The 19,127-nt window shown below is 34.8% G+C and overlaps 1 protein-coding gene across 1 annotated transcript in view; it reads right to left on the bottom strand.

Moving 5' to 3' along the window:
- The window catches only part of Syn2 (Syntrophin-like 2), a 377,372-nt gene that overhangs the window by 132,641 nt on the left and 225,604 nt on the right, over positions 1–19,127 (bottom strand). The window contains exons 2-3 of the mRNA XM_073957890.1: positions 11,491–11,587; positions 179–325 (exon numbers count right to left, since the gene is read on the bottom strand). Of these exons, the coding sequence (XP_073813991.1) occupies positions 179–325; positions 11,491–11,553 (210 nt within the window). The 5' untranslated portion in view covers positions 11,554–11,587. The remainder of the gene's footprint in view (positions 1–178; positions 326–11,490; positions 11,588–19,127) is intronic.

Below are 19,127 nucleotides of genomic sequence, written 5' to 3'. Positions count from 1 at the left end.
AAATGTAGTGCTGTCTTATTTAAATTCTAAATATAAAGAAATAAGTGAAATAATGAGGGGGTGCTGTATTTATTATTTTAATCTTACTTTAGCAGTAATGGAAATTAGTACATATTTTTTATATAAAGAGGTAAATAAATGGTTGGCAACCATGACAACCATTTAGAGCCAAACTTACTTTTGATTCACTAGGTGGACCATTTTGTGCATTTGTGGGTGTTACAATTTCTAATCGCTGTAGCGTCACTAATTCCATAGTTAAATTCAGTCTCAGGGGTTCTGGTTTACATTTGCCATCGCTGACATTTACCATCCCTGTGCGGATCTGTAAATAAAAGAAAAACATAAAGAATTCAATTAAAAATTAAAATTAAATTTTTCTTCAAATATAAATTTGATGATAGTTCTATTCCAATTCTGTAAATATTGATAGATGACATTAGGTCTCGAGCTGTTTTTAATAACATTACATCAACAAATGTCAATGTCAACAACCAAAATCCTTTTCCCTAAGGTTTCTAATGGGGTTTTTAGAATTTTGTGGTCCTTTTAGGACGTATTAACTTGTCGACAAAAATACTGATTTGGATTAAAGTTCAAAAGTGCTGCGGCGAAGATACCAACATAGCCCATTTGGTGGATCTTTTTTTGGGAGTCATTCCTTTCGATTTATGTATGTATATGTATTAGACCGGTAAAAAATAACAATTTTTTTGATTGGAACTCTTATCCACTAAATTTTTCCATCTGACATAAAACCTTATATATGAACTTGTATGACGATCGGTGAAGGTTAAACCATGCCACCCGGGACATCTTTCCATAGTAATTTGTATAATGTCAAAAGTGAATTTTTACGAAAAATTACTAAAATCGGTATTTATGGACCAATCGATGCAATTATTTACCAGTTCATTCTTCTTCAAAAAACGCATCCTACAAAATTTTTTTTCCTTTATTACAACTTAGTTCAAGACTCATCAAGTAATCTATATATATAAAAGAGCAGTGAGGTGAGGTATTCACTGACTGACTGACTGACTGATTCATCACAGCCCAGACGAAACCACTGAAGCTAGAAAGTTGAAATTTTGGGTGTAGGTTGCTGTTGGTGTGTAGGGGTGAGATAAGGCTGGGTTTTTGGAAATTCGACCCAGAAGTGTACGAAAAGTACTAAAAGGTACTAAATATGGTACCCTTTGTATTAGGGAAACGGTAAGAGCTAGAATTCTGAAATTTGGAATGAGGGTAACTGATGGAGATCTAGAAAGATGTACCAAAGGGTTTTTGGAAAATCGACCTCTAAGTGTACGAAAAGTACTAAAATTTACAAAATTTAGTACCAATTGTATATTTTGAACGGATATAGCTAGAATCATGGAATTTGGTATGAAAATCAAGGTTGGGAAGTGGTGTTGATGTAATTAAATGTTTTTGGAAAATCGTACTAATGTGTACGAAAAGTACTAAATGATACTAAATTTAGTACAAATTATATTTGGGTGAACGGATAGAACTGGAATCCTGAAATTTGGAATTAAGATTACTGTTGAAGTGTATGATTGACACATGAGGGTGATTTTGGAAATTCGTTCTTATGTGTACGAAAATTACTAAATGGTACTAAATTTAGTACAATTTGGATTTGTGTGAACGGATGGAGCTGGAATCCTGAAATTTGAAATTACGGTCAATTGTGAAGAGTAACGAAGAAAACTTTTTGGAAATTCGAACTATAAGTGCACGAATAGTACTAAATGGTACTAAATGGTACTAAATTTAGTACAATTTGGATTTGGGTGAACGGATTGAGCTGGAATACAGACATTTTGAATGGGGGTTACCGATGAAGAGTAACAATGAAAGGTTTTTGTAAATTCGAACTATAAGGGTAAAAGTACTAAATGGTACTAAATTTAGTACAATTATGATTTGGGTGAACGAATAGAGCTGGAATCCTGAAATTTGTAATGAGGGTCACTGATGGAGAGTAACAAAGAAAGGTTTTTAGAAATTCGAACTATAAGTGCACGAAAAGTACTAAATGGTACTAAATTTAGTACAATTTGGGTTTGGGTGAATGGATAGAGCGGGAATACAAACATTTGGAATGAGGGTCACTGATGAAGAGTAACAATGAAAGGTTTTTGGAAATTCGAACTATAAGGATACGAAAACTACTAAATGGTACTAAATTTAGTACAATTTTGATTTGGGTGAGCGGATTGAACTGGAATACAGGCATTTGGAATGAGTGTCACTGATGAAGAGTAACAATGAAGGTTTTTGTAAACTCGAACTATAAGGGTACGAAAAGTACTAAATGGTACTAAATTTTGTACAATTTGGATTTGGGAGAACAGATAGAGCTGGAATCCTGAAATTTGAAATTAGGGTCAGTGGTGGAGAGTAACAAAGAAAGGTTTTTGTAAATTCGAACTATAAGTGCACGAAAAGTTCTAAATGGTACTAAATTTAGTACAATTTTGATTTGGGTGAACGGATTGAGCTTGAATATTGAAATTTGTAATGAGGGTCACTGATGGAGAGTAACAACGAAAAGTTTTTAGAAATTCGAGCTATAAGTGCACGAAAAGTACTAAATGATACTAAATTTAGTACAATTTGGATTTGGGTGAACGGATAGATCTGGAATCCTGAAATTTTTGGAATTCGAACTAAGCTTATACGAAAAGTACTAAATATAGTACAATTTAGATATGGGTTAACGAATAGGGCCGGAATCCTGAAATTTGGAATGGGGGTCACTGATTAAGATTAAGAAAGGTGTACAATAGGTCGAAAAGTCCTAAATGGTAGTGAGTTTAGTATGATTTGTATTTGAAGAGCTGGAATCCTGAAATTTGGAATTAAGATTACTGTTAGAATATAGAATTGAGATATGGAGGAAGCTTTGGAAAATGGTACTAATGTGAACGAAGCAGTACTAACTGGTACGGAATTTGCTGTATTTGCGTGAACAGATTACTGTTGGAGTGAGGATTGAGGTAGTTTTGGAAATTCATACTTATGGAAAAGTGCTAAATGGAACTACATTGCCTATAAATTGGGGTTAGGTGAACGGATAGAGCTGAGATATTAAAGTACATTTTGGAAAATCGTGTACGAAAAGTGCTAAATGGTACAAAATTTGGTACCTTTTGGTATTTGCTATATGGTAGAGAATTTTGTACAATTTGTGACTTTGTAAAGGGTAGAACTGGAATTTTGAATTTCGGTACTAGATTAGCAATTGGTGTTTAGAGTGGAGGTAGGGAGGATACAAAAAGTACTAAATAGTACTATAATGGGTTTCAGGAGAAAAGATAGATATATTTTGAAAAATAAGGAAGTAATCTTTAAAAATACACTAAGTCGAGAGGTACCATTATATGGGGATATACGAAAACGTGGATTTTTATGGTCATTTTGGATTTTTATGACCATTTTGAATGCCGAAAATTTAACGGACCTATTCAGGTTCTGGGCGAAACCGCTAAAGCTAGAACCTTGCATTGTAAATGTGCGTGATTGTTGCTGTGAAGGCGTGAGATAAAGTTTAGTGTTTGGAAATTCGTACTGGAAGGGAATGCTGTGTTAGTGAAGGGTTAAAACCAGGAAATTCGAAATAAAAAATATGGTAGTTGTGTAGGGATGCGATACTTCAGATTTTTTTTTGTAAATTCTGACTACAACCGAAAAAAAATATTGGTAATAAAAATAGGTCTTAGTACAACAGAATCTCCAGTATTCACCATTCCCGTATTAAATATTGTTTATATATATTTTGTTCCCTTTCCGCATACGAAGTAGCGGGCATTTGCTAGTATTACTATATTTACATGAATATTTAGCATATGTTTTACATGAATATTTAGCATATGCGCAAATCGGATAATTTTTCGATATATCTATCTATATAGGACCCAATATCCAATCTGATTTTCACAATATTTTTTTGGAGGATACGTTTATTAGCCACTACAATAAAGTGGTAAAAAATTGTTCATCGATTGGACCATAACAATTACTATAGCCTCATACAAATTAGTATGGAAACATAGATAGTACGGGTGGCACGGTTTAAATCTTAAAATTTCATATATAATGTTTTTGAATCAAAAGGAACAAAATTACGGTTTTTTGGTCGATCTAATGTACATATGTATATCACGCTCATCAGTCACCAGCGGGCATGGATTTGCCCACAAACATGTTATATCGCTGTAAACAGGACCACAATGAATACGTTTAATAAAAATGTCCAAATTATCCTCGAACAAACCTTAAACTGCACTTAATTGCTGAACTTTTGTGGTGGAGTGGGCCGATATGATCCATTTTCAAACTTAAACCTCGTAATACGGGCCCCCAGAACAACCTTTTGCAAAATCAATTAAAACGATCCGAGAGCTGATCTCAAACTGTACTTTTTGAAATTGAGTCTATATTCTAACCTGATCTATGCCTGGTACAAATATTACGACGTACAAAGTAGGGCCCAAATCGGTTACTGCCTTCGGGAGTAATCGTGCGCACAATATGTTTTTCAAAATTTTTGAACTTTTGTGGCGGAGGTAGCAGTTATTGAACTTGATCGAAGTTTGGATAACTTATCAAGAAGGCCAAATCTTTAACCACATCGGTTGATCCGTTCGTGCGCTCCTACCAGCCAGACAGACGGAATGGAATGACTAAATCGACTATAAATTGTCTGAAACGGATTTCGTCCATACGTACTTGGAGTCTAAAACCATCTGTTGTCCATACTAGTCCATACTACATACTAGTCCATAAAGTTCGAAGATCGGTCCACTCCCGCGGGTACCTCTCCAACAAAAGTTAAAATTTTTTCTTGTTGTGTATTTATTTCAGCTAAAGTCCATACTTTGTTGCTTCAAAATTTGAAGAAACAAAATGTTTAACAGTGGGTATTGAAATTGATTACTACGAGCGGAGGCAGAGAATACTATAGTTTCGGAAGGAGCCAAACTTCCTCATCAGTTCTCTTAACCGCTGACTCTGTATCAATAAACAGGTCAATAAGAGTGACCAGAAAATTAAACAGAACGAGAAATTTTCTGTATCCTCCTAAATCTGTTTACCGCACAATTGAGTCAGAATAATCAAAATCATATACCCACTACTGTTTTTTATGCTGTCTTTGCATCGCAAAGAAGACAAGCATAAGTAGTGTTGTTTGCAGTAAGCAGAGATCACAACAAAATGTTGTTTTTGCTTTATGCGTAGTCAACAAGTAAGGCCGTGCTGATTGCCTGTTATTGTTGTTGGCTTTGTATTGTTGGACTGCAAAATAATACTTGTTGTGTATTTATTTCAGCTAAAGTCCATACTTTGTTGCTTCAAAATGCAAAGACAGCATAAAAAACAGTAGTGGGTATATGATTTTGATTATTCTGACTCAATTGTACGGTAAACAGATTTAGGAGGATACAGAAAATTTCTCGTTCTGTTTAATTTTCTGGTCACTCTTATTGACCTGTTTATTGATACAGAGTCAGCGGTTAAGAGAACTGATGAGGAAGTTTGGCTGCTTCCGAAACTATAGTATTCTCTGCCTCCGCTCGTAGTAATCAATTTCAATACCCACTGTTAAACATTTTGTTTCTTCAAATTTTGAAGCAACAAAGTATGGACTTTAGCTGAAATAAATACACAACAAGTATTATTTTGCAGTCCAACAATACAAAGCCAATTAAAATTTTTTCGCTAATGTAGTGCCCACGATAAATCGTTGACCGATTTGGCTCATACTTTGTCCATTGTAATAATCTACCAGACATAGATACGTTTCGAATATGGACTATATCGGTCCACTGCTTCGAGTACCTCCCTCCTCTCGAATCGTTCTGATTTTTTTGGAACAAATTGTAATCGGCGCCACTATTATGACGGTACATTTTTTATTCCAACCAGAAAAGACACTTATAACTTTATGGTGTGAAATTGGCCAAGTAGCGAAATTTTGGTCTATTTTTGTAGTCGCTGAACAAATCATAGGCTGATCAGCACGAAATTTAAAAAAAACTAGGTTTTGTAACATATGTAAAACTAGCAGACACCGGCCCGCGTTGCTGGCCCGTCGTAATGAGTTTTAATGACAACTTTTTATCGACTTTATGCTTGACAATGCAAAAATAGACATTTTCTACCTTATTTCTTCGGTATATTGTCAAACCGAGAAGGATTTTAAATTTATCAACAGATTTTGTCTGTAACCTTTCTTTTCTCTTACAGACTTTGTCAGATTTTTCGCCAATTTGTGCCTTTTAGGATTTATTATCGTCCATGTCCCTGTCTTTATCTTAAAGCTATCTAATTATTAAAGTTAAAAAATGGTTAAATCGAATTCTCCCGCTTATTGAGACTTACATGTTTTAGCTGGCTGATGGTCCGTTGAACTTCACCATTTAAGTACATTTGTAAATATATAGTTTTTCTTGATCGGGGGCGCAACCACAGTTGTGTCGAAAACTAATTTGCAACCTGATGCACTCATAAATTTAGCAAATATAGCGATTATAAAATAATAAGCCCCGAAATTCGTCTACAAATATATAGCATTTTGGACTACGGGACATTCCTGAACATTTTCTTTAAATTAGGTTCAGTAGTTTTGGAAAAAATAATGTTTTGAAAAGAGTGGGCGTGGTCATCAGTTTTCAAGATATAACATGTTAAAAAGTGGGTCTGTTCCGGTATTTTGGCTCCAAATATGTACCTAGGGTGCACACAACTCCATTGCCTACCAAAATGTATGCTGAAACCGATATAATCATAAGTTTGGCTTATACATATAGTGTTTTACAGAAAGGCATGGGGAAGGCACCCCACCTCTTCCGAAATTCATAAAATATACATAACAACGGCAAACATTGAGCTTTTCCTGCAAATTGTATGAAAATCCCTTCAGTAGTATTGGAGTTATGGCATATTAAAAAAAACAGGCGTGGTCGTTCCTGTGGACTCCAAAGAAGTACCTAGATTGTAGAATAATCCGTAAATTTTTATTCCGATACATACATAATTTTTGCAAATATAACGTTTTTTTTAAATATCGCATAGGGGATGTACCCCGCCTCCCGAAAACAGGTTACATATTTTATTGAATTCCATAAAATATGTAACCTGTTTTCGGGGGCGTGGTAAACTTTTCTTTCCAAAAGACCTAAGTTGGGTTATGACGGCATTTGATGTTTATTCATAAAGGTAAGGCGTTTTTTTAATATGCCCCCTTCAAAATTCCAGAAAATATGCCTGTACATCCCTGACATTTTCAGGAAAATCGGTTCAGTAGTTTTGTAGATTTAACATATTTTAAAAAGTGGGTATGGTCACGTCTTGGGTTCCTAAAAAAGTAGGTAAGGTCGGAGACACAACCACAATTGTCTCGCAAATTAACTTCCAAATAGATACAATTCGTAATAGATACATCCGAAATTCAACTGAATTTGTAAGATGGCGTAAGGTTGGAGACACAATCGCTATTGACTCGCAAATAAATTCCCAAACCGATACATTCGTATTATTGTAAATATTGCATTTTTACAAAAATAGGGCATAGGGGAGGTACCCGCCCGATCCGATAGTTAAAAAATTTGTCGCCTATTTTTATCGGGGACCAACCCTTTACATTCGCAGAAAGTTTCAGGAAAATCGATTCAGTAGTTTCGTAGATATAACATATTTAAAACAAGTGGGCGTTGTCCAGTCTTAATGCCCCAAATAAGCACGTATGGTCAGAGACACAATCGCCATTGGCTCGGAAATTAATTTTCAAACCGATACATTTGTAATTTTTGCAAATATTGCATTTTTACAAAAATAGGGCATAGGGGAGGTACCCCACCCGATCTGAAATTCAACCAAATATGTGCCTATTTCAACCGGGGGCCATCACTCTACGTTCCCTCGAAATTTCAGGAAAATCTATTGAGTAGTTTCGTAGATATAACATATTTATAAAAGTGGGCGGAAAAGTGGGCGTGGCCAATTTTTCTTTGCAAAAAACCTAAACTGGACTATGACTAACATTTCCACAAAAAATTATCCAAATCGCTCCAGCCGTTTTCAACTGATTCAATTACCAACAAACGTCAATTGAGTTTTATATATAAAGATAAGCTTACAGTTCTGTGTAATGATCATATGCGAGCGAAATGTGTCATAACTTCAGTACGAACAAGTAAAAAAGTGTTATTCGGCTTGGCGGACAGATATATAGCCTCAGCTAAAGCAAAGAAGTAACACACAATACTTCTGACGTCTATATAATACGAAGTACAACTAGGGTTATCTTACTGCACAGTTTAATAGGTGCCGGCAGGCTTTTTGGAGCTTTTGGGTCATTATCTCAAGAAGTAAGGACTTGTCCCTGAAAAAACATGTACCGTCGTAATGGGGAAACCGAATACAAGTTGTTTCAGCAAAAAAACAGGATTCGAAGTCCAAATTTTGGAGCGATTCAGCTGATCCGTATCGTGCGCTCCAGCCACTATACATGGTGACATGGGGTTATTTTAAACCTTTCGGACTATTTTCTCAGGAAGTATGGACTTTCCTCTGAAAACACGTGTACTGTCGTAATGGCGGCAGCGATACAAGTTGTCACAAAAAGAACCTAATCTATGTCCCGTAGAGATTTACGCTAAGAATAGTATGGACCAAATCGGCTTTCCGAACATTTTCAAACTTTTGTGGGTGAGGTACCTGAAGGAGTGGACCGATATGGTCTATCTTCGAACTTAAAATAAGTTTGGACAAAATATAATATTTTGAACGCTCCAACTACTACACATGGTTCCGTAGGCTTTTTTTAACCTTTCGCACTATTTTCCCTGATGAAACTTGTACCGTCATATTCGGGCAGCGAATATAAGTTGCTACAACAAAAAACAAACCGATTCGAGAGCAGGTCCTAAACTGAACTTTTCCGAAATTTTGTGTGGGAGGTACCCGAAGGCGTGGACCGATTGAGTCCATATTGGAACCTCATCTAAGTCTGGTAGAAATTTCACGATGTGCAAAGCATGGACCAAATCGGTTGCTCCCTTCAAGAGTTATCGGGCGCACAAATTTTCCGAAGATTTTCGAACTTTTGTGGGGGAGGTACCTGAACGAGTGCACCGATATAGCCCATCTTCGAACTTAAACTAAGTTTGGACAAAATATTACGAAAGCCAAATTTTGGACATAATAGGTTGAGCCGGTCGAGAGTTATCGTGCGCTCCAGCCAGACAGACCGACGGACCGACATTGCTAAATCGACTCCAAATTGTCTGAAACAGATTTCGTCCAAACATACTTGGGATCTTAAACTATTATTTTGATGAGGCACATTTGGTAAAGAGGCTAGTTCGGCCGGGCCGAAATATTCACACACTCTACAATGAACTATTCTGAACAAAAAATTCACATCCGTGAATGTATAAAAACACATTTGCATTTGAAAAACCAAAAGTTCTAAAACAAAGAAGCCATCCCACAGTCGATACGTCTGAAGAGCTACTCAACTAATAGCGAAACCAGGTCACGTAAATTTGGTGACTGAGTGGATTCAAGTCCTTGGCTTTCCTTTTGCACTTGCAAAGAATTTTCGATCATTAAGTTTAACTCTAAACGAGAAAATTAATAAAAAATCATTAAAAAAATGATCTTCGCCCAAACAGGCAAAATTTCAAAAAATAAAAAAAATGGAATAGTTTTCTTTCCTGTCCATAAGTTTATGTGGAGAAGTTTTTCGACCACTGATACCCCAAATGCCAAAATTAGGCCAGAAAATGTATCGGACGGTACCTTTATATGGGGGCTATATCGAAGTGTTGTCAAATAATTTAGCTAAAACCATGAGCATAATTTCTTAAAATACCAAAACTCGGTAGGTACTCATTATATGGGGGCTATTAAAAAATCGACTCATGTTGAAAATTGTTGATGTAGAAGTTTTGTGACCACTGGCCATATCCGAAATCGGGTATATGTGGGTTATGCACATGGACCTATTTAGAAAATTTGTGGTGGATAAGTTTCATGGCTGCAGGAACTTTCAAATGTCACATACCGAAAATCGTTGACAATTTTTTTATTGAAAAATTTTGTGTGAAATTGCGGGTAGTTCGGTCAAAGAAATGTAGGAAAAATCCTCAAAATATCTGAAAGCGGGAGGTATCGTTATATGGGGTAATACCAAAACGTGGACCGATATAGCCTATCTTTGAGCGTGACCTGCCTATGGAATGACAATTATTAATTATTATTATTATTATTATTATTATTATTAAGAACCCCGAGGGACAGATGCGCCTTGAGTCGAACTTCCGCGTTATGGCGTGACGAAGTTTTTGCTGGAGACCCTGTAAGACATTAGGAATTAGCGTTATATCTTTGTTCACTGTTGCTTCAGCTTATTTTTGAGATGACATGTCTTTAGTCAAATCAAATGAGGATTATTGTCGTGGAGCACAATGACCTTCTAACTCGCTTCCTTCAATGTCCTTTTAGTTCTTTATTTTAAGAGCCGCTATAAAAGTACCACAAGATGACCTTTTTCAGCTTCGAAATATTCTGAAAAAATGTCGATTTTGTCGCATTTTCATAGACAAAATTTGTGTTCACAGTGTTATTATTTCATTTAGTATGCCTTTCATGATATGGTGGAGGGTATAAAATGATCACCGCCCAATATTACAAACGGAACCAAATTATGTCCTACATCATCCTCCCGACTCATCAGAAATATACTCGCGCCACCAAGATGTAGCTTCTCAACTACTGTCAACACATACTACCAAAGTTATGACTCATCAAAATAATGATTTTAGACCTCAAGTATTTTTGGACGAAATCCGTTTCAGACAATTTGGAGTTGTTTTAGCCGCCCGTCTGTCTGTCTGGCTGGTGCACACGATAATATGGAACGCATCAGCCGATTTGGCTCAAATTTTGGATATCGTAATATTTGCCCAAACTTATTTTAAGTTTGAAGATATACCATTTCGCTCCACTCCTTCGGTACCTCCCCCACAAAAGTTCAAGAAATTGTCGCTAATATGGTGCGCACGGTAACTCTCAAAGGAAATAACCGAATTGGTCATAACTTCTTCCAGGCATAGATCTTGTAACTCCCACAAAAAATTTTGAATTTTTTTCATTAATGGGCTTGTTACGGCGGCGCCATTTTTTTCGGGGGTAAGTCGGATTATGTATGAATATTGACTATTTCGGACAACTCTTTCGAGTACCTCCCACTCAAAGTTTGGAAAGAGCGCAGATTAAGGACTCGTCTAAGATCGATTTCAATATTTAATATTGTGTATACGGCCCTAGTTACGACGGTACATGTTTTCAGGTGCAAGTCCATAATTCCTGGCAAAACTCAAAACCACATTTTTCGTTAGGTCCGAGCTTGAAGGTGTATCTATGTCGGTACAGCTGACTTATACTTTCATACTTCTTATAATCTATACTTACCTTTAAATTTTGATCAACTTTTTCCTCTATCGGAGTTGCCATTTTTATTTCATTGATCTTCATGCTTTACACCAAAATGTATTCCAATTTGTTTTCACTATAACGAGAAAAGAGAACAATAACACAATCTAATTAGTTAAATTGGTAACAAAAAATTTTTGCTGTGGTTTGAGAATATTTAATTTCACATGTGCTGCAGTGCATTCACCACACATAATAAATACTTTGCCCACAAACAACAAAGGTTAAATATGAATGTGGAAAATAAATTGGAAATAGTCGATGTGATTTTAAATGTTCAATCAATTTTGTGTGACAACAAATGCAATGGAAATTGCTTTTCAACCGCAGTGTGACAAAGGTGACATTAGTGTAGAAAATGGAAAATTAATTACAGAGGATTGATGGTTGTTAAAATAAAATGTGGGACATTTATTCTATAATAAATACGTACATAGTTTGGGTAAAAAAAGGATTTTCTGTCATCCACAATAATATTCTAACATTACGGAAATTTATTATTTCTTTGTAGATACCTCAGATGCTTTAATAAATTATATATTTTTATTATTTATTGTGATATTTTCAACATTTTTTGTTTTAATGTTTATAACAGACAATTATTTACAATAAATCCAATATTTACATTTATTTGTAGTACTTTCATAACTTTTTAAAATGTTTGTGGAATCTTCTTAAAAGAGCATACCAATGCATGAGTTTAAATCTTATCGTAAGGAAAAATGATGTTTTATGATTGTGTTTTTTTAATCTGCAGATCACAACAATAATCCTACAACTAGATACCATTTCACATACACATACACAGCAATAAACCCACACAAAACACATGTGATATACCACAATTAGACCCAATTTCCGGTCAATTGGCATATAAGTCAGAGTAGAAATGTTCTGTGAAATTTGCCATTATTATGAAATGTTGCTTGAAAGGATATTGGGTTGAACACAAATACATGTACACACACACATACACACACTTGAAACAAACTAGATGACCAAGTGCAATACTTATTGTCGGACAGTTGGTTTGTTTGGTTGTTGTTTTTTGGGTTTGTATGTCGGTATGATTTATAATCGCCGGATGGTTATCAAGAGATTTACAAAAGCAAACAAATAGAGTAGAGAAATAGTTTTCGTTTGTTGGTAAATAGAACATGTGGATGAAAATTGTCTATTAGATAGGATTACACGTTCCAGTTGCCGTCTATTCAAAATTTTGTTGACAAAGCATTTATACAATTGCAAAATACATACATATTTAATAAATATGCATGTGTGTGTTATTTCTAAAAAAATTAAAGGTATGATATTTATTTCTTAACCTACGATAAGAATTCCGGAATGAATTGGTGCTGAGATATTCATTTCGCCGTCAGCTATCATCATTTCACCTTTAGCATTTTACTGAATATTCACATTATACTCATTTCTATGTAAAGCTTGAATACGGTGCCTTATTCATTTTCGCTCGAGGTACTCCTACTATCACACTTCTTATCATTGTCAACGATCATAGTTTCATTTATCACATCACAGGTCGTTTCTGTAAGTCTACATTCCTTCTTTATCTAAAACTAGTAAAAAGTTGTTAAGTTCGGTGGGGCCGAACTTTTATACCCTCCACCATAAGAAATTCTAAAAAACACATGATTTTTATGCACTTATAAGGGAAATATGCACATATTCAGACGAACCTGCTAAAATAAGCGAAGTAATCGGGTCTGTCCCCCAAAAAAATATATATTTTCTTGAAGAGCGATATTATAGCTATCTTCTAAAAAAATTCCAACAAAATCGGAGTGTGTTTAGTAGAGTTATTCAATGTTAGAGTCATTTTATGCAAAAATAGACCATTTAACCCACATGTATAATCGAAAGCCCAAAGGGGACGACCCCAACGAAAACTCTCCGATTTTTTCCGATTCTACTGATCCGATTACTGCAAGGTGGATATCGTTTGAAAGCTTTAACTGGTTCGCCTCATAATGTACTTACGCGGCTAATATTTTATTTGACCTTTAGATCAATATATCTCGAAAATGGCAAGTCTTTTTTAAGAGTCATGAAGACCAATTTTGTAGACAATTATTGAATCTACAACTTTTACTTTAGCGGGCTTTTGCTAAGTATTACCGTTTTTGAGAAAAATTAAAAAGAACTGAATAATGCCTCCAAAAATGACCTTTGACCCCGAATAACTTGTTTTGCACACATGGGATCGATGGGGACTTTTAGGAAGTTGCTTCTAATGGCCAACCCTAGCTCTCCACCAAAATTCAGCTTTGTGGGAATTTTTGCTATTTCCCCCTTATACGCATGTCTATTTTGACCGGACTATGCTGATTCGGTCCAAAATATGGTCTTAGTAATATTTTGTCCAAAAATAGTTTAAGTTTCTAGTCTATACTTTACACATCCTAATATATCTTCCAGATATAGATCAAGTTTAAATATGGACTATATTTGTCAACTCCATCCGGTACCTCCCACACAAAATTTCGTATAGGTTCACTTTAAGACCTGATATCGAATCACTTTGATTTTTGTTGAAGCAACTTTAGCTGTCTCATACTTCTTAAGCAAACAGACCGAAGAATGTAAAAACCCCCTATGGCACCATATGTTGCGGCTGGAGATCCACTTCCATAACGGTCAATGTCGATCATTTTTTTTAGTATCTCCTCCGCAAAACTTTTGATCTTTAATCCTAATCAACATTTTTGTCTGTTCAAACGCCCAAAATTTTTAAAACCCCCTAAATACATACGTATTTTGGGATAATTTTTTTTCAATATACACAGGCTGAGGTTATGTCTGATACTTTCTTACTTGTTATATTTTAGACATTCAAACACGAAGATATATGTTTAAAAATGTTTTCCCTATGCAAAAAATGTACGATATTGTCACAAATTTTCAAATTTCAACCACATTGGACGTAAAAAAATATAGGAATTTTAAATATTTATAATAGTATCTCAATGTTGAGAGTTACTATTGCAAAAATTCCTTTGAGATAATTCGTAACTCAGTGACATCCAACCAATTTGTTTCCATAAAAAAATATCTTCTTTGATGACATCACAAAACAAAGAAACCTCAGAAAGTGGGATATGATGATTTTTTTCAAAATTCCTCCAGTTATTGAGAGTCATAATAAACAATTTGGTATTGTGCCAAAAAATCGGATATTCAGTGACGAACGAATGTGTTCTACCAATATTTTGACAAAATTTCGGCAATATATGCCCGCGAAGACCCACAACTTTTGGCATATCTTTGTGGCTGTGATGGTTTTACTAATTATACAACCAGTGTGGTCATTAGATTACACTGTGCAACATTTTTAAGGTGATCTCGTGCAAACAATTCGAACTGAGCATTTTTTGAAATTACAGACCCAAACGACAAGAAACCCTAGTTGGGTTTTGTTGTGTCAGATCCAGCTCGGATTTTATGGCCCCATCTAAACGTGGTTAAATATTGAGTTTTTAAAGAAATTCGAGGCTATATCTCTGAAACCAATGCGAATCTTCTTCTGACCTCTGAAGCAAATTTGTAGATAAGGACAAGAATAAAATATTTGGAGAAATAATGAACTCGAAAAACTACATTTATTGCTTCAAATTTCAAAATATGTGCAAAAATACCACAATTTTTATACATTTCGCAACGTATCTCCAAAACCGTTCATTTTTTCTGAATATTTTCCTTTGGAAAAATATTCCCTGGAATGTAATACACAACTCTTCAGAACATGTCATTGTTGTAAAATGCCTCTATGCCGTCGTTTTCAGTACATTTTTCAACGACGATTTAATAAAATGTCAGTAAAGTAGTGAAATCCGAAATGCGAAAATAAACTGTTGGTGTGAACTGTGTTTGAAATACGTGTTGCAAAAGATATGATGCAAAATACCGCTGAAACAACATGAAGTAAGCATTTTAGAGTTTCAGAATGTTCTAAAGAATTGTTGGAAACTTTATTTGGAAGATTTTTGCAAAAGGTTACTTGGTTCTACTCCCAATAGTTTAGCCGATACTGACCAGAATTCCAGCAATTATGTACAATTTTCTATATTTTATAGATTTTGATGCCCTAGATGGAGTTTTTCTTATGTGGTTTCTTCAAAAGATAATTTCTACTAGTTTAGGGCTACAATATTGCTAAAGACAGCAAGGCCTAATTCTTATCCGTTTCTGAGATAAAGGCCTGATAAATGCAAAAAAGTGTAGATTTAGCCCGGTTTAGATGAGGCCATAAAATCCGAACTGGATCTGACAGGACAAAACCCAAGTAGTAGTTTTTGTAGTCTAAATATGTACTTTCAAAAAATCCATACTCGAAGTTGTTTGCATTTTCAGTGTTGCATAGTGTTATCAGACACTAAATTCCAACATGGTGACATCCTTTTTATTGGATTTTGGATTACAGGAATGTAAGTCCGAATACACAGATGTACTGCTGCTATTGGTTTTGGTTTCATATTCATGTATTGTCATCCAAATCTAAAAATTGTGTGCAAAGTTTTAGTTCGATTGGTCAACTGCAACTGTGTGAAAAATGAGTTACTAGATTTGAACTAAACTGACACCAAAGCAAGTTAAATAAAACGCTGCAAAAAGTAAATTTTTTTGAAAAAAATGTATGAAATGAAAAAAAAAAAACTCAAGAATTATTTCCTGATGAATAAGGTTAAGGCTACTAATAACTAAAATAACCTTTATTTCACTCAAATATTGAAAAAGATCATGCACCAACTTTGCAAATTTTTTTTTTTTTAAATATTATGTATTTAAAAAAAGCGTTTACGAAATTTTTGTGATTTTTAATTAGATTAAAGAAAATTAGTGAGAAACAAATGATATGTCAGTTTGGTTATCTCATGTGGCTCTAAAGTTAATTTTCAGTTATATATCGGCTTACAGTGACTTCACAAAATTGCCCATAATTCTGATAACTTAGAATTTTAAAATCATTTTGTGCGTGAGGTTTTTTACCGAATCACTTTATAATTAAGATTTTATGTAATCTTATGTGGTGTGGGTCACCCAGTTACGGAAATGGAAACAAATTCTATTATTTTTGTTATTCTGTTATTTTTATGTTATTCGTTTGTAATTTGAATTGTTTTATTTGTAATTCGAATTTTTCCACTTAAAATTCGATTTTTTCCATATGGTATTAGAATTTTTCATTTGAAAATCGAATTATTACAATTGAAAATCGAACTATTTCATTTGTAATTTGAAACATTTTATAGAGCCTATTTTCTCCGGGAACCTATTTTTACCGGGGGCCATCACTATACATTCCCCGAAAGTTTCAATAAAATCGGTTTACAAAGTGCGCGTTGTCAAGTCTTTGTGTCCAAAATAAGAACGTAAGATCGGAGACGCAACCACAATTGTCTCGCAAATTAATTTCCAAACCGATACATTCGTAATTATTATAATAATATAATTATAATAACTGTGCCACAAACATCCCATACGGCACAAGGGAGACTTCTATCATGCGATGGGACCTACAGTTTATCGCCGAGTCCGAACGGCGTGTCCTAATACACCACTTGTAGAGAAGTTTTACATGGCTGAAAAACTCAGGAAATGTCGCCAACATTACTGAGGGGTATTTTGCCACCGTTGAAAATCTGGTGTTGACTAGCCGGGGAATCGAACCCACGACCTTCTGGGTGCAAGGCGGGTGTGCATACCATTGCACCACGTTAGCACCCAATTATATAAATATAGCATTTTATTATTATAAATATAGCATTTTTAAAAATAGGGTATAGGAGAAGTACCGCACCCGCTCCGAAATTCAATCAAATTTGTAGCCTATTTTCACTGGGGGGCCATCATTGTACATTCCCTGACAATTTCAGGAAAATCGGTTCAGTAGTTTTTGTAGAAAAAATAAAAATTTTAAAAAGTGGGTGTGATCAATTTTCTTGCATAAAAACCTAAGTCGGGTTATAGAGAACATTTCACAAAAAGAATAATCCAATTCGATCCGTTCTCAACTGATGCCATTACCAGCGAACGACATTTGATTTTTATTTATTAAGATTTATATTTTTATTTATTTATGTGCTTATTTATTTGTTTATTTATTTATTCGTTTATTTATTTATTTATTCATTCATTTATTTTTATACCCTCCACCATAGTATGGAGGGTATATTAAGTTTGTTTTTCCGTTTGTAACGCATTGAAATAAACATTTGCGGCCCTATAAAGTATATATATTCTTGATCATTGCATGTCCGTCCGTCCGTCCGTCTGTGGTAATCACTCTAGCATCCACATAAATGGAGATAGGACGCTGCAATTTTGGGAACATGCGTCTTTTGTTTGCAGGCATGTCAAGTAGCCCCCATATAACGGTACCTCCCGATTTGAGGTATTATGAAGTTTTTAGTCACATTTTCAAACCGAATTAGTTATAATTTGTCATTTAGGGTTCCTAGTAATCAACAAACTTATATCCCAAAGGATATAGTCATAGGTCCATGTTTTGGTATAGCCCCCATATAACGGTACCTCCCGATTTTCGATATTTTGAGATTTTTAGCTATAATTTTCACCCGAACTAGCTGTAAATTGACATTTGAGGTTCTCAGCGGTCATCAAACTTCTCTACCGAACATCGCCAACATAGGTCCATGGTTTGGTATAGCCCCCATATAACGGTACCTCCCGATTTTCGGTATTTTGAGAATTTTAACTACAATTTCCACCCGAACTAGCTGTAAATTGACATTTGAGGTTCTCAGTGGTCATCAAACTTCTCCACCAAACATCATCAACATGGGTCCATGGTTTGGTAAAGCCGCCATATAACCATATCTCCCGATTTTCGGTATTTTGAGAATTTTAGCAACAAATTTTTATCGAACTAGCTATAATTTGACATTTGATTTTCAGTGATCACGAAACTTCTTCACTAAAATTCGTCAACATAGGTCCATCTTTTCGTATAGCTCCTATATAACGGTACCTCCCGATTTTCGGCATTTTGAGGGTCTACATTGTTTGATGGAACTACACTCAATTTAATTTGACTTTTGAGGTTCTCTGCAGTTACAAAACTTTTCCACCAAATATTATAAAGATACAGTGGCGGCCATATAATTAAGAACGACATCGTATTAAAAAGTATTTGACTTGCTACGTTTCAAATATTTGAATATTTATATGGAACAATATTTGTAAAATAAAGTACACGGTAAGCGCTTTCAAATAAAGCCAAAACATGTTTCAAATCTCATTCGTTTATACGAAAGAAACCACGATTTATTAAAATAGTCATAAATCGACCTGGCCACATAATTAAGAACGATATAAGTAAAGGTTACTTTAAGGTAATTTTCATACACATTATGTGAATATATCGTTATGTATTTTAGAAATCGGCTACTTTAATTAATTTTTAGTATCAAATGTCCTTCAATGGTACATATTATTGAGTCTAAGTTTGATAATTAGGGCATACCTAAGGTTTTCCAAAATTTGCCCATAATTTGACGAATTTATTTTATTTTTGGGATCTAAAGCCACAGTTTTGGCTTCCTCTCATTCCCTCGACGATGGTCTAAACGATACCCAGT

This window comes from Musca autumnalis, unplaced genomic scaffold (genome assembly GCF_047663935.1).
Source record: "Musca autumnalis isolate F117 unplaced genomic scaffold, ASM4766393v1 scaffold_5, whole genome shotgun sequence".
NCBI classification, from domain to species: Eukaryota; Metazoa; Arthropoda; class Insecta; order Diptera; family Muscidae; genus Musca; species Musca autumnalis.
The sequence above is the reverse complement of the archived record's forward strand: the minus strand, read 5'-3'. Positions and strand labels throughout refer to the sequence as shown.